Source organism: Gobio gobio (assembly GCF_949357685.1).
Source record: "Gobio gobio genome assembly, chromosome: 16".
In the NCBI taxonomy this organism is placed as follows: Eukaryota; Metazoa; Chordata; class Actinopteri; order Cypriniformes; family Gobionidae; genus Gobio; species Gobio gobio.
In genome coordinates, this window is record NC_137109.1 from 28591727 (window position 1) to 28608292 (window position 16566).

The 16566-nt window shown below is 36.5% G+C and overlaps 2 protein-coding genes across 5 annotated transcripts in view; one reads left to right on the forward strand and one right to left on the reverse strand.

Annotated features, from left to right (window-relative positions):
• mtus1a (microtubule associated tumor suppressor 1a) overlaps positions 1-10694 on the forward strand; it is a 34916-nt gene extending 24222 nt beyond the window's left edge. For all 4 annotated transcript variants that reach the window (XM_079839763.1, XM_079839764.1, XM_079839765.1 and 1 more), the window contains 7 exons: positions 5162-5376; positions 5660-5765; positions 5865-5938; positions 6063-6158; positions 7565-7678; positions 7817-7914; positions 8881-10694. In XM_079839763.1, coding sequence (XP_079695889.1) covers positions 5162-5376; positions 5660-5765; positions 5865-5938; positions 6063-6158; positions 7565-7678; positions 7817-7914; positions 8881-9094 — 917 coding nt within the window. In that variant the 3' untranslated portion in view covers positions 9095-10694. The remainder of the gene's footprint in view (positions 1-5161; positions 5377-5659; positions 5766-5864; positions 5939-6062; positions 6159-7564; positions 7679-7816; positions 7915-8880) is intronic.
• Positions 10695-11138: 444 nt separating this feature from the next.
• pdgfrl (platelet-derived growth factor receptor-like) lies at positions 11139-16370 on the reverse strand. The gene is made up of 6 exons (XM_079839767.1): positions 16120-16370; positions 14802-15081; positions 13848-13999; positions 13459-13758; positions 13009-13145; positions 11139-11460 (listed from the first exon to the last, which is right to left on the reverse strand). Exons 1-6 carry the CDS (start codon positions 16172-16174, stop codon positions 11269-11271), a joined length of 1116 nt encoding a protein of 371 aa, XP_079695893.1. The 5' UTR covers positions 16175-16370; the 3' UTR covers positions 11139-11268.
• Between the last annotated feature and the right edge of the window lie 196 nt (positions 16371-16566).

Sequence of the window (16566 nt, forward strand, 5' to 3'; positions counted from 1 at the left end):
TGTAGTGCATTCTGTTTGCTTTTTAAATTGTGTGTTAGATCCCATGTACTACCATTTAAAACAAATTGGGTCAGTAGGATTTTTTTTTTTTTTTTAAGAAATTAAAAGGGTTAGTTCACCCAAAAAATAAAATTAGCCCATGATTTACTCACCCTCAAGTCATCCTAGGTGTAAATTACATTCTTCTTTCAGAAAAATAAAATCAGAGTTATATTAAAAATGTCCTGGCTCTTCCAAGCTTTATAACGGCAGTAAATGTTGCTCTGTTTTTGAAGTCCATACAAGTTCATCTCCATCATAACTGCTCCACCCGGCTCCGGGGGGTTAATGAAGGCCTTCTGAAGCGAAGTGATGCATCTGTGTAAGATAAATATCCATATTTAAAACTTTATAAGGTAAAATGTGGAAAAAGTGTAGCGCCCACGCCTCTCGCAGTTCAAAATGCTTACAATACATCTGACGAGCGTAACGTGTTTATTCGTCTGAAAGAAGAATGTCATCTACACCTAGGAAGACTTGAGGGTGAGTAAATCATGGGATAATTTTAATTTTTGGGTGAACTAACCCTTTAATACTTTTATTCAGCAATAATGCTGTTCTTTTGAACTTTGTTCAAATAAACCTGAAAAATATATCATGGTTTCCACAATAATATTAAAGCAGCACAACTGAAAATAATTTAGAAATGTTTCTTGAGCAATAAATCAGCGTATTAGAATGATTTCTGAAGGATCATGTGACACTCAAGACTGAAGTAAATAATGACTGCTTTGCCATCACAGAAGTAAATGAATGATTTCTATTAAAATCTATTTTAAAATATTCTTTTAAATTGTAATGATATTTCACATTTCAAACTCAAAACTCAAACTCAGCCTAAATTACTTAAACATAAAAAAAATATTACCGACCCTAACTTTTGAACAATAGTGTTAGACGCTTGTTGGCTGCTTTAGCTTCACTATTCTCTCCTGTTGTCAATTATTTTAAAATAGTTTTTTATGTAAAGAATGCATAAGCACAATTTTATATTTGTAGTGTCCAAACTTTTAACTGGTAGTGTATTTAAATTTGCTCACCACTAAGCATGCTTGCTAATGCAATTTAACTACCATGTGGTTTTAGAGTACGGTCTGTTCATTTTATTGGTCCTGTTGGAAGGGCTCTTCCCTCCCATAGGGGTCATTTTGTAGACACCCCCAGAAAGCACAAGCTCAAAGGCAGAAAGCCTCCTGGTATGTGAAGGTCATACCGACAAGGTCAGGCAAGTCTGATGTCCCTCAGTCTAATGGGCGAAGTAACATGGAGAAATGTATTTAGTACGGGACAGTGTTCCCCCTGAGAGACGTCTGATGCATTGATTTCACAGCTCCTATTACCACCTGAAAACTGAGCATGTACAAGGGAGTGATATGAGGTTTTATGTTCTTTCTTGACTGATGATATATGCTCTTCGGGATTAATATATTTTTACGAATCAGAAAGCATTATTTTTCTGTCACTTTGCAAACTGTGCACATGATCTTTCTTTACAATTATTGTAATCGCTGCTTGAGCGTATTAGCACATTCCAGCGCTCCTGACCATGTTTAAGACCCCCAAACCCCCTCAAGAATTCTTCAGACCACCTCTTGAAGTCACAATATAGCTGTAGGAATATCTGCAAAATTGTGAAATTTACCCACAGCCTCAAGGATTAATTTCAGCTTTCGCCCTAGTATGGCACGAGTGATGTCAGTGCCATGCTTTTTGGCACACACCCAGAATTCCCTTATAAAACAAAAGTGTCTTTTAACACAGGACAACTGCTCTCTGCCAGTGAAGCGAGTGCTGTCTTCACACAAAACCTGCTAGAACTGTGTCTAATTAATTTAGCTTGCTATTTAGCATGTGACTTATTAACTTCTCTGTGCAGAATGGTCACTTCATTGCTGCTACTAGGCTTATGTTTTTATATTAAAGCTATTCTCAAAATAACACGCATTATTTTCAAGATAAGCATGTCTAGACGATGTCACATGATTTGTTCAGGGCAAATTCAGCCCAGGATTGGTAAATGCAACGTTTCGTTTTCCATTTTGAAAAGAGATTAGATGTGAAAATGTGTGCACATACATGTATGTACTGTAGCATATTTGTTAAGGTTTCTGCTGTCAAGAGCTTTCTGGAATTAGCTAAATATACTGTTTGGATGCATATACACAGTCATATTTGCTGACTGTTGAGTCATGACCTGTTTATCTCTCTTTTTTATTTCTGTGAAAAAAAATGCATCATCCTCCTACCTAACTGTCTGTTTTTCTTCTTGTTTGCATTATTGGGATTATTTATAGGCCTTCGGCATGGCTCTGCATCATATATATAACCTATAATAGAATTATGCTGAAGATTCATGAAATGCATCAAGCCATTTGTGAGCTCTGGGTCTGGCTCATCTTCTCTGCGTGGATCTGATCATGGTTTAGTTCTGCTAAATGTCCCCTTGTACAGCAGGGTCATTAGATGCTATTTTCATTTAACCCCTAAAAGCAACTTCATAACGATTCTAATTGTAACCCATTTATGACTCCCTTAAAAAGGGAAAAAAAATCTGTGGTTTTTATCGTAGAATACAGATGATTAGGTTGCAGTGCCAGTAAGGGATGAGACCCATGTTTTCCCCTGGAGAACAACAGCCGTTCTTGTGTTGTGACTCATTCAAGTAATTAATTTGCTGACATGCTCTTGACCTTTTGATGATAAAGTTCAGAAACGCCTACTGATGCACCAGTTAAACCAGTGAGATGAGCAGAAAAATAAACTGTTACTCTACAGAATATAGACATTGTAGCGCTTAAATCAATGTGAAATGCTTGCTTACAAGTAGTCAAATATTATATTGTTATGAAACCGATGAAATGCAGCCTGTACATCCCTTTGCATACATACACCTATTTTTACACCAAAAAAATATGAGCATCATATCAGCCTTATGAAGCAAGTGGACTGATAAGCTAAAAACAGCTGCCTGGTTTTCTGCTATTATTTCATTTTATTTTCATTATATTACATTATAATTATGAAGTGACTTACTGGCCTTTGCATGCTGGTTGCATCACATGACTTTGTTGGTCCCACCATATGTCTTGAATTTGGCGGATAAACCAGGGTTCCCACTCGTCCTGGAAAACCTGGAAAATTGATAACAAATTTTCCAGTCCTGGAAAACACATGGAAAATTAGACAAAATGTAAAATGTCCTGGAAAATCTTGTTGTTGTCTGGGAAAATTCTTTAAAAAAAAAGTTATTTCTTTAGCCGAGTATAAAGAGTTTATCGCTGGCCCAAACAATTAGTGCTAGTTGCAGAAAGCACATGTTCAGGAATGCTGAGTTTGATACGTGTGAGTAGTATTTTGAATAATGATGTTTAATAGCTAATGCTATTAACTGCTCAAATGTATGCAGTGAATGTTAACTCGTAAGCTGCTAACTAATCACATATTTTTGATATAAAGTCACATTTGTGTGTTATAAAGTCAGAATTGCAAGATATAGTCAGAATCGCAATTCTGACCTTTTCTTCACAATTGACTTTTTTGCGGAGTTGCGAGTTAATATCTTGCAATTCTGACTTCTTTTCTCAGAATTGTGAGATCTAAACTGCAATTGCAAGTTATAAAGTCCAATTCTGAGGAAAAAATAATTGCGACAATTTTCGCGTTTATACCACAAATATGTAAACTCGCAATTGCGAGAAAGTCAGAATAGTGAGATAAAAATTCACAATTACCTTTTCTTTCTATTCTGTGGTGTAAACAAGCTTCCATAGTCAAAATGTATGATTAAGAGCTCATATTGAAAACTGCTGGATTGTTAAGTAATGGCAATAAACTGTACGGCTTTTAAAGACTTCGCAAGCAATATTTGGCATGATCCTTGTCTTTTATTCCCGCCGTAGTAAAATTGAAAATGTACTGGAAAATGGTTGCTGAAAAAGAGTGGGAACCCTGTAAACGTTTTAAAAATATTAATTAACCGTGAATATTTCTTTTTTTTTTCTTCTAATAAATAAGGAAAATAATCATTAACAATTTTTTTATTTATTAATATCTTCATTGTGATATCAGGACTCTTGTATCACCCTGACTTTATGCCCCTTTAAAAAAAGAAGAGGCGTTTTCAAGTCTTTGTATGGATTTATTTAATAAATAAATACATAGAGATTTAATGAATAAATAAACAAACCCATTTAAATACAGATAAATAAGTAAATACATTTTAATAATATTTTAATAAGTACAGATATGTATTTACAGGTGTTTAATATTTAAATTAATGAATTAATATATTCATTTAATTGACTTTCCTTTTATATTTACTTTTATATTTGTACCTTAATTTTGGAAAGCCAGGGGGTGTCCATTTAGCCAGAAATCCCAACCTCAAATGGTCCCACCAGAATAGCTACTTCATGAGCTGGATGACTTGACAGCACACTTGTACACTACAAAGACAGGAGCAGCTGTAGCATTCAGCTTGCCACTTTTTTATGTAAACCACCGCAGTCCTCCTGTGCCCATGTGTTCTGTGCAGTGAAGTGTCATCTGTTTCTAAGAGTTGGGCAAAGATAGCTAATGCTCAGAGAGAGACGGTATCTGTGACAAAGTTCTGATTGAGAGGTTTGGAAACATCTGTTCATTATGCCTCTGTGGATTAGTGTTCCTTTTGACGAACTTTCCCTCAGTTGTAATTTGACGTGTTTTGTGTAACAGTTGACGCTTTATTTACAGAACTGCTGGAGGTACCATAACTGTAGAGACAACTGGGACTCAATGCAGAATACTTGAGTAATGATTCATATCATCTAGTGTTGGCAGGGCTTTAAGTCAAAGCACCAACTGGACAAATGGCCTTTCAACATTTGCTCTGGTTATTCAACTGCTGTCTACATATAGCATATCTATATTTTCATATCACAGACCGGTGCATAAGATATTAGATTTCCTGCGCTCTCTTTTTTTTTTTTTAAGTTGGAGGGTGAGCACCATTCTTGATGTTCAGTTAAAAACATCAACCCCGTAGAGCACCATCCTAAATGGTGCTCTATGGGGTTGTTGTTTTTAACTGAATGAATCACTTAATATATCTTCTAATGTCCAAATGATCTGACCTTTTCCTCAGTGAGCTCGGCTTACTCTTGTGAGCGTCTGGAGCAGGAGAAGGAAGAGCTGCGCGCGGCCTTTGATGGAGTCCTGCAGAAGGTCCAGGAGCAGCACCGCTTGGACCTCGCTGACCTCGAGGAGAGACTGAAGACCTTCTACTCCACTGAGTGGGAGAAGGTCCATCAGACCTACCAGGAGGAGGCGGATAAGTGCAAAGCTCAGATGGAGCAGCAGGTGTGGATGACAGCGGGGCCTTTTTGTTTTGTTCCACACTTGACACGCTTTCTGTTGTATAGAGTGGATTTCAGATGTCTTCATTTGTAAAAATGAATACTTAAACATTGATCTTTTTAATGATAATTTCCCATAATTATGTGAAGAAATGTCATAGCTTTTGTTTTGTATCTTGGCCTTGACCTTTTAGTTGTTTGGACATATGACATCTGATTTCTTAATCTTTTGCACACTAAAATAAACCAGTAAGACTTTTACAAAATTACTTTTTGTACTTGTCTAGCTAGAAGAGTTACGATCAAAACATGAGGCTTTGAAGAAGGAACTGGAAGTTAGCCACATAGAGGAGGTGGATAGCCTAAAACAACACTTTGAGGAGTCTTTCAAGGGTAAATAATCTTGTTTAAATGTTGCACATGTTACTTAAATTTTGAAATCCAACAACATTACCTCCCACACATTAACATATACTGATTTGACTTTCTCAGAACTCAAACAGTCCCATGAAAAGGAAATGCAAACTCTCAACACCACACTGAAGGAATCAGAGGACACATTATCTGTGAGGCAGTGACCAAAAGCTAAAATTCCAAAAGCCTGTTCCCTGTTCATTTTCTCTTTTCTTGTTTTTTGCACTGTTGCAATTTAGCAAACATATCCATATCAGTGTATTTTTCCTCAAACAGAATCAAATTCAGGAGCTCATGACGGAGAATAACAGCCTCAAAGAAAAACTAAAGGCTGAGGTGAAGAGAAGAATGGATCTGGCTGAGAAAACACAGGTACGTAACACCCCTGTGTAGCTCCCAAACATCTGCGTTATCAAACACTCAGCCAGTGCCACTGATAGTAATGCGTCTCTGCTTTAAGTAGACCGTGTATTTCCTATGAATAGCTGGTTAATATTAGACGGGTCTTTCCGGAACTCTCAACATTCTGATAATTATTTAGATAACTACCCTGCATAATGCAGCCAGACCCTGCCCTATGTGTGACAATGCAGAACAGGCAAAGTTCATATATGGGTGTTTCTTCATATATCCTATGGACACTTTTGACCTTGTGAACTGGTAGAAAATAAACTGTCTTACTGTACATTTACATGTATGCATTTAGCAAATACTCTTAAAACACTTTATTCTCAGTTCTTTTAGTTTGTTCACTTACAGCATCCAGTAGAGTGCATGCACACACATCACAGGAAAAATGATTATAATTATTAATATTATTTAATAATTATATACTGCAGTGTTTAAAAGTTTGGAGTTTGGGTTACACACTTATTTGTGTAATTACACTGTAACAGAGTAATATTAATTAACTTAATGTGCATACTATAGATTTAAGGTTAGGTTTTGGGTTGATTACTTGGGTTAATTATGCATAATTTACAGTTGCTACTATAAGTGCATGTAACGTGTAACTATGTCACCTTAAAATAGTGTTACCGATATTTGTATTGTATAGTTTTATTAAGCAAGGATGCTTTTAAATTGATCAAAAGTGAGAGTAAAGACATTTTATAATGTTACAAAAAAAATCAGTTTCAAATAAATCATTTTCTTTTTAACTTTTTAAAAAATATTAAGCAGCATAACTTTTTTTTAAACATCAAGTCAACATATTAGAATGATTTCTGAAGAATCATGTGACACTGAAGACTGGAGTAATGATGCTGAAAATTCAGCTTTGTCATCACATGAGTAAATTACATTTTAAAATATATACAAATAGAGAAGTTATTTTCATTTATTGCTCTATTTTTGATCAAACGCGGCCTTGGTGAGCATAAGGAACTTCTTACAAAAACATTTAGAAATCTCACCAAACCTACACTTGTAAATGGTATGGTGCGTTATATTAAATGTTTATTGCATGTTGTATAAATATGATGGATGATTGATTTTCATAGTTAAAAAATGTTGAGAACCTGGGGTCTGGGACAAGAGTAAAATGATCAAATATGTACTGCATAAAAAAGGCACTTGAAAAGTAGCAAACATAAATGATAAATGCATAATGACAAGTCAATTTAATGTGGTCTTCATGTAACAAAATAATGTGTGTGAAGTTGAACAAAGTGTTTGATATGTAAAGCCCACAAATGTAAACATGAAAATGTAATAATTCCCGAATCCAGTTTAGGAAAGCCAGTATATATCCCTGATCTCTCTTGTTTATGTTGAAGGACTCCCACACCCTTTATCTGGAGCAGGAGCTTGAAAGCCTTAAAGTAGTGCTGGACATCAAAAACAAGCAGCTCCATGAACAAGACAAGAAACTCATGCAGATAGACAAACTGGTGAGCTCAATTATCTGTTTTGCATAAAGCATTTAGCTTTAAAACATTTGTGTTCATTCTAATCACAGTAAAGAGATGACTGGAATCTTATGCTCCTGTCTGTGCTGGAGAAACACTAAGACTTTGATTTATTCTTAGATGGAGAGGAATGTGAAGCTGGATGAATATCTTAAGAAGCTGCAACAGGAAAATGAGGACCTCAAAGCCAGAATGGACAAACATGCTGCTTTGTCTAGGTAGTGTTTGTAATTGTGTTTATAAGCTTCTGATTCCTTAAGCCAGGGATGGTCAACTCTTCTGTCCTGCAGAGTTTAGCTTGATCCCCAATCAAAAAAAACCTAACAAAACTCTGAAGGATTGCTTGAAAATGACATGCAGGTGAATGTGATTTCACCAAGTATAATGATTTTACTCAATCCACCTTGTCTTGCTAGTGGGCTTTAGACAGTAAGACATATAGAAGTCCAAGGTCTTTGAAGTTTTGCAGTATTTTCATTTGGTCTGGGTAGAAGAGAAATTCCCTCCTCTCTCTCGCGCGCGCCAGTCAGACCAATCGTGGCAATGCATCACATATGCTTAAACTTTTATGTAGCCACGCAACAATAATTTCAGCATGCATTCACTGTATACACCGGGACGTGATGTTGTGACACGATTTTTCGAACGGATGCTTCACCTTAAATGCACCGCTATGCAAATGATGCAAGCCAAATGCAGTGTTCTATTAAAAATGAATGTATGTATTTCTGCTGTACCAAACTGCAATGAAGCCTCACGCACGCGCACGCACGCACGCGCACACACACACACACACATACACACATACACAGGTTGCTAGGTTACCATAGCAAATAGGCTCACCACATTTGATATATTATTTGTTAGTAGCCTAATGGTAAATGCTGCAGGTGTAGAAATCTACATAAAAGATATTTACTTTGATGTCAGCGCTAGATTACAGCATGAAACCTGTTGTGCATATTAATAAATTAAATTGCTTTTCATTTTCGTTATGCATTATTTGTTTTGGTTGTTTAAAAACATGGAAAAAAATGTATCCGATTAATCGATTAATCGATCGATTAAGTGCTAGATTAATCGATTACAAAAAGAATCGATAGCTGCAGCCCTAGTGCCGAGACGCCTTCTCTTCTTTCATCTTGTGCAGTCATGGTGACTAATCTACGTAAGTTTCGTTTCAGGCAACTGTCCACAGAGCAGGCGGTTTTGCAGGAATCCCTCCAGAAGGAGTCTAAAGTGAACAAACGTTTGTCTATGGAGAATGAAGAGCTGCACTGGAAGCTTAACAACGGTGATCTGAGCAGCCCCCGCAAGGTCTCCCCTTCCACGTCCCTCACTTTCCAGTCACCACGGAACTCTGGGGTGTTCTCCAGCCCTCCCGTCTCGCCCAGATAACAACGGCCTTTAGCTTCCAGGAAGCACTTTCTTACAGGATGGAGCACTTCCTGCATGAAGCTGGTCTGGACCATATCAGTGGCTCTCAAAATGGAATAAACTCTCTTGTACAGACTAAAGAAAACAAAACTGAAGAAAATATTGCACAGAAGCACTTACCAATGAGGCCACCCTCGTACTTTTGCCTTTCACTGTCTGTCTATGGGGAAAAAAAGGAATATCTCAGGGCTTGTAGAAAGTTTCTCTGAAAGTGTTTTTTCCCTCCTGAATTGCTTTCTTGCGTGAAGTTCCTGACTTTGGAGGATTGACATCAGAAATGAATGGGGTCTTTTTCAACTTCTGAAGTATTTTCCACCAGACGCCTTGATGTGTACCCGTATAAACCCTGATTTATCGTTGCCCTGGGACAAATGCCCAAATGCCTGATGGACAGTGGACATTTCCCAGATGCTGTTGCTCGTGTAGCATTTGGTTTTCCTTTATTTCATGTAGGGCGTCAGATCCCAGGTGAAATTTTCTGAAGCGGCACTTCATAGATCAACTCATGCCATAAACTGACTGTTACGATTTACTCAAATGGAAATATTCAGGTGTCTTGGCTTAACCAGGTGTTCTCAAATCCTTATGCAACATTCTCTTGTTTATATCATGCCTTTTTGATTTTGTAAATGGTTTTTTTTTATTTTATGTAATCACACATTTTAAGAACTGTTTCACCCAGATCATGTTTAAAGGGATGGTTTACACAAAAATGAAAATTGTCATTTACTCACCCTCAACTTGTTTTAAACCTGAATTAGTTTTTGTTTCTGTTGTTCACATTGACTTTCATGGTATTTTTTTTCCAACTATGGAAGTCAATGGGGACCAGGAACTTTTAATTAGCAACATTATATAACATATATTTTTTTTGTGTTGAACCGAATAGTATCATACCGGTTTAGAACAACTTGAGGGTGAGTAAATGATGACAGAATTGTCATTTTTGGGCTAACTATCCCTTTAATGATTTCATCTCAGATATGCTCTCCATATCACTCATATATTCATAGGAGAGATGCAGAATGAATTATTAATAGTTGATTTAAAAAGCTTGAATGTTTTGATTAATGCCTGTATAAGGGTTGAATTATCTCTTTTCCTCACTTTCTTGGCAATCAGAGATGCAGTCTAATCGTAATGGTATGCTGTAAAGTGTGCTTGATATTGAAATGGCATGTCATTGGGCAGCCCTGAGAATGAAGGCATGTACTGTTGGGAAGCTGAATTTTTTCATAAAGATTTTCTTGAATACGGGTTTTGTATATTATTCAGTATGATTGAGCCCTAGGGGAAGGATTTGAGAGATTGTTTGTCTTTTATTTCTATATTTATATCTGATCACGAGACCAATGTAATTGACTGAGCATGTTCCAGTGGCCTCAGAAGCGCCCCCTCTGTCTGAAACCCTCCACTGCAGCTTTACATGCAAGCTATATACAAAGTTAAAAAAGCAAACTTTTTTTTTTTAATTGTATGTATAGCTAAGCTTTTTGTGTGGATGTTGGTGTGAAACTGAAACTCTTGAAAATATGCAATTAATAAAGAAATTCGAAATTCACCTGTTTGCATTTGTCATGCAGTAACCTGTTGGTTTGCTTATTGCTCTTCATCATCTTTTGGCTGTAAGTCTATTCCAGCATTTCGAACTGTATAGTAAATAGCTGTGAAATTTGCCATCATTTGACTATGAATATTCTTGAAATGCTAATAATTCAATAACAGAAATCTCTGCGAGAGGAGAAACATACTTTGAATGTGTCGCACTGAACCAAAATAAGCACTGGGCTCCCGCTGCACATTCCACATACGGAGTCCATTAGAGCGGAGCACAAAGCCTTCATGCTCCTCAGACATATTTCATGCCTGTAAAAATATGCGTATAGACCTTAACACCTTCCATTTTGAGTATTGCAGGTTGAAATAACTGATTATATTTCACTTGGTAATAGTGCATTATGTATGAAGTATAGTGTTGATTTACCATTGAACAAGAAGATTGCATGAACTTTCAGTCAAAGAAGCACTTTATTTCCATGTCATATATAGAATGCATGTTTTTCATAATGATTTAAGCAACAAGAAGCCTGAAGTGTGAGTCCAGCTCAGCTCAATATAGAATCTTGATGTTCTTTCTAGTCACGTGACTTCACCAACGTGGCCACCAATGTCTCTCCGTTCTTATTTTTGGTGGTGCAGATGTACTTTCCATAATCAATCGTTTCAACGTCATCCACAATCAGGACGCTCTGGGAGATGCGTGTGGTGTGTCCCACGCCACGGTTTATCAGCCTCCAGGAGTCGTGAATGCTCACTGGCCTCTGACTCTGAGAGAGACACACATCACAATAAGGAGAGCACATTAAAACCTATTTATCTGAATCTACAGGTCAAAGGTTTGAAAAAAATACGACTTTTTTTTAATGTTATTACTCTCATGACTTTCAAAGCTGCACTTATTTGGCAAAAAGTACACTTAAAACAGTAATATTGTGAAATATAATTTAAAATAACTTTTCTATTTTAATATATATTTTGTGACAATTTTTGCTTGAACATGTTAAACACAAACTAATAATTTCTGTAATTAATTTTCATTTTGCAACTTATAAAGCGTTAAAAGTTATAATATATGTTTAAATGATGTGTTAAAACAAGTGTAGGAAATAGCAAATGTAAATTATATTATTCAATTTGAATTATCATTTTGCTCCAAATGCACACATGGTATGGAAAATGTACATTTAAACACTGAAAAGCATTGCCATTTTATATATATTGCATGAATATTGCTACCCATATGCTTCCATAACATTTCAATGGCTTCAGTGGCATAGTCAGTAGAGCGTAAGCTGAAGGATCTTTTGATGCGATCAACCCAGGTTCGAATCCGCCTTTTGCCGAGCTCGCTCTTCTCCCTTTTCCCATCACATATCGCATCGAAAAGGCATTTACTTTCAATAAAAATTAAGAATATGTTCTAAAAGTGCCTAACAAAATGTTTAATAAAAATAAAAATATTTATTGGGTAGGGTTAGGGGTAGGGAGGGCTTTTATTGTCCAACTAAGGCTGAATCCATTTAATAACTTTAATAAATGTAATCATTTACACTATTATTATTGCATCCTGTTACTGTACAACAATATTGAGGTGCAAATATTATGTATTTGTCAACATAAAGTATAAATAACATCTAATTACTATTTACACAAGAACTGCTACTTTTACATGGTGTAAATAGAATGTATCACTATATTCACGTATTGCTATTTGCACTTAGCAATAAGTTACTAATAAAAAAAAAATTGTGTAAATAGCTGCTGCCTTAAAATAAATGCTGTTCTTTTGGACTTTCTATACATCAAAGAATTATGAAAAAGTGTATCACTGTTAACACAAAAAAATATTAAGCAGCAAAAACATTGATAATAAAAATCATTATTGATAATTGAGCACCAATATTAACTGGTAATAATTAATGAGCACTAAATCAGCATATTAGATCGATATTTCTGAAGGATCATGTGACATTGAAAACTGGATTAATGATGCTGAAAATTCAGCTTTGTCAACACAGGAATAAATTACATTTTAAAATATATTAAAATAGAAAACAGACATTTCACAAAATTACTGTTTTTTACTGTATTTTTTATCAAATAAATACAGTCTTAGTGAGTATAAGAGCCTTATTTTAAAAACATTAAAGATCCTAAGTATTCTCAACTTTTGCCTGGTGGTGTATCTCTTTATAGTTATCATGAGCAAAGCTGTAGCATCCACAAAATGGCACAATACTGTGATTAATACATTATTTTAAATAAAAAGCGAATCAATCAACCTGAATCAGAAAAATAACAAAAGTAACAGTCACCTGGCCAGGATACATCCAGCTGAAGCTGACATTCATCTCAGGTTCACCCAGGACTGTACATGTAACATTAAAGATGTCTCCACCACTCACTGTGTCCGACGAAGCCTCAATAGTCGCAAAAGGGGGGCCACTAGGCACTACAAGGGGGAAAACACCAAAAAAGTTATACACTATATTGCCAAAAGTATTGGGAAACCCATCCAAATCATTGAATTCAGGATTTTCAATCACTTCCATGGCCACAGGTGTATAAAATCAAGCACCTAGGCATGCAGACGCTACTACAAACATTTGTGAAAGAATGGGTCGCACTCAGGAGCTCAGTGAACGTCCCAAAACTTTTGGCAATATAGTGCATCTTATTCATACAATGGCAAAAACATGATAAAAACACTATGTAAAATGTGTGTGTTAAGTGTTATTAGTAACGCTATAGTGTTCTCCTCTTACCCTCCACATACAGCAGCTGGTATTTAGTGGATATTTGTGGGGTGGTTTTCGTGGTGCTGTTGGCCTTGCAGTAATAAGCTCCCTTATGTTCTGGACTGGGGTTTTGGATGATGAAGCCTTTAGTGGGATTATAAGATATTTGGGTCCCATCCACTGCGATTTCTTCCGCAGGAACCTCCCTGTGCAGTGAGACTTTGATTTTGGGATTGGTCACCCGGCAAGGAACGGTGGCAGGCTTGTCAGGGCGCAGATAGATAATCTCAAAATGGATGGCAGAGGGGACGAACAGCTCATCTTTGTCTAGGTACAAAGAGAATTGTAACATTGTCTTTAGAGGTTTAAGTAGATCACGTAGGTCTCGTTGTGTGATATGTGACCAGATGCTGTACCTGTAAAGTATATGTAGGTAGCAGAGGTAGTGTCTGCGTCCTTTTCACATTCTACTCCGTCACAAAGCAACACCCAACAGCTGTACTCCCCCGTATCAGCAGCAGAGGGCGACGTCAGAATCAACTGACTGTACCGCTCATGTTGCTTGATGCTGGAACAGCAAAATCAGGTTTAGACCTGGACTACATTTGGAATACCAGACTTATTCAACTATTTCTGCAGTATTCTACAATTTAGGTTACATTTCATGTCCATCAATGATAATTTTCTTCAGAAAAATAAAATGTTATCAATTAAGGGAAACCATATTATAATCTCACATAAATGTTTTGTTTCAGTTTACGTTAAATAGCCTCAATGTCTCTCTAAATCACAGTTTTTGAACTGAGTTTCTTGAGTTCAAAACAGGGTTATTATAGTTAACTAAAGCTAAGAGTATAAAAAAAAAATCATTACTTGAAATAAAATGAAATGTGACTAATGAAATAAAAAAGGATTTTCAGAATAGTTCTGAATTCTCATGGTTCTCAATTACTACTTATCTACTAAAATAAAAATAAAACTCAGTAAAATGTATTTAAAAAAAAAACTACAGTAGTTAAAATAAAAACACATAAAAATAAATGAAAACAGAAAATATAAAAATAATAACTAATTCAACATATAACTAAAAAAAACCTAATGATACTAAAATAACCCTGCTTCAGAATAATGGAAATATATATATATAATATATATATATATTTTTTTAGAATAACAAATAGTAGAGATTTGCCATCTCTATTTTAATTATTTTACAAAACCTTTCACATGCAATGGAATCATGTAATCCTGCATCTTTTAAACACTTGTTATACAGACATAAAATACTTCAGTAGCTGTTCATTTGCCCGATTTAGACAAACTAGACTCAATCAAACGAAATGAATGGATAAAGCGAGAAGGAAAGATACCTGAGGCGGTTATCATTAAAGGTGTCCAGGTAAGAGGGATATGCCCAGCCAATCTTAGTTCCTTTGCATCTCAGTTCCAAAGTTTTCCTCGGATCCAAGGATAGACTCTCGCCCAATCTGAGAAAACGTCCTTTATCAAGGACCTGTGTGAGGATAGACTGACCCTTGCCTCCTGCCTCCTTTTCTTTTACTTTGGGGTAGCGAACCTTCGCCCTCTTCCTTCCTGGTCTTATGCGGTTCTCACCAGCCTCTTTCTTACGCTTGATCTGCTGACACACACCTGGGTAAACCAAAACAGAGTTTTCCTTGTCACCAGCATATATGCATTTGGATGAGAGTGGCAAACTTGGGGAACTGTATTATGGACATTACACTGTATTATGGACATTACACAGCATGTGTGTTTCGTCTGTTTTCATGTGGGACATTTGATAACTCCTCTGCCTCTTATGACCAAGCCAAAGAAAAGGAGAAGAAGGGGGGAGGGAGAGAGAGAGAGAGAGAGAGAGAGAGAGAGAGAGAGAGAGGAGAGAGAGAGAGAGAGAGAGAGAGAGAGAGAGAGAGAGAGAGAGAGAGAGAGAGAGAGAGAGAGAGAGAGAGAGAGAGAGAGAGAGAGAGAGAGAGAGAGAGAGAGAGAGAGAGAGAGAGAGAGATTTGTTCTGCCATCTGGAAATTTGCTCTACTTCTGCTCACAGCTGTACAAACAGCATTTGTGGAAATATGCCTTTCTTGTTCTATGTGCGGAAAAACTGAACAATATAAAAGTTTACTGAACCGAAGTGTCCTTTTAAATTAATTTCTGACACATGCAAGGATCATGACATCCATAGGAATAAAATAAATTGTCTAGAAATCTTTTGACTCCTTGTTTATATTTGGATGGGGGAAAAAAGTGTTGTTAAGCTCAAACAGATCTGATTGTCTGTATTTTGTCTCTGCTGTATAATTTAAGCATTAGTTTAAGTAAAACTCTACCCTGATTTGATCTCTCCTCTTTCTGCTCTGGAATTTTGGGTTCTATTGGAGCGAGCAGTGTCACCACATTCATCCATAATATCTCTCAAATTATTTACTATTTCAAGCAAGATAAAAACAATGGGTTACAATTTATTTTAAGGTGTCTCTTTTACCGAGTAAGTATACGTTTAAGTAGTAATATTAAGTAACTACATGTTTTTAGGATTAGGGTTTGGGGTAAGTTGCATGTAATTATGCATCATAGCAACAAGTACACTGCAACATAAAGTGTTACCAAACAAAGTTTGACTTTATGAAGAAAGAATAACAAGGCAGAAGAAACAACGATAGATCTGCTCACCATTTTGGACCTCCAGCCAAAGCAATGCCAGTGTGAAGAGCAGCCAGAGCTTCATGGTGGCTGCAGTGGAGTGTTTCGACAGGGCTGTTCTTGCTGCTCAGGAGGCCTGAAAGCAGCGCAGGAACTCTCCGTCCACTGTCTCCCCCGTTTACACACAGTCAGCTCCATCCTTCGTGGAAAAAGGAATTTCCCCAGCCCTTCTGCACACTCCCCCACTTTAGCGTCAATATGTGAGACCCATCCAATGATCCTCTAATGTCCTCTGCTGGACTGCAGCTAACCCTGCACGGAGTATTTGTGCTCAGCCCGATAATCAAGTGAATGTCGTTCAAACTTTAGGAATAATTCGCCCAAAAATTAAAATTCACTCAACCTTAAATTGTTCTAAACCTGTCTTTCTTCTGCTAAACAAAACACAAAAGAAGATATTCTGAAGACTGTCGATAA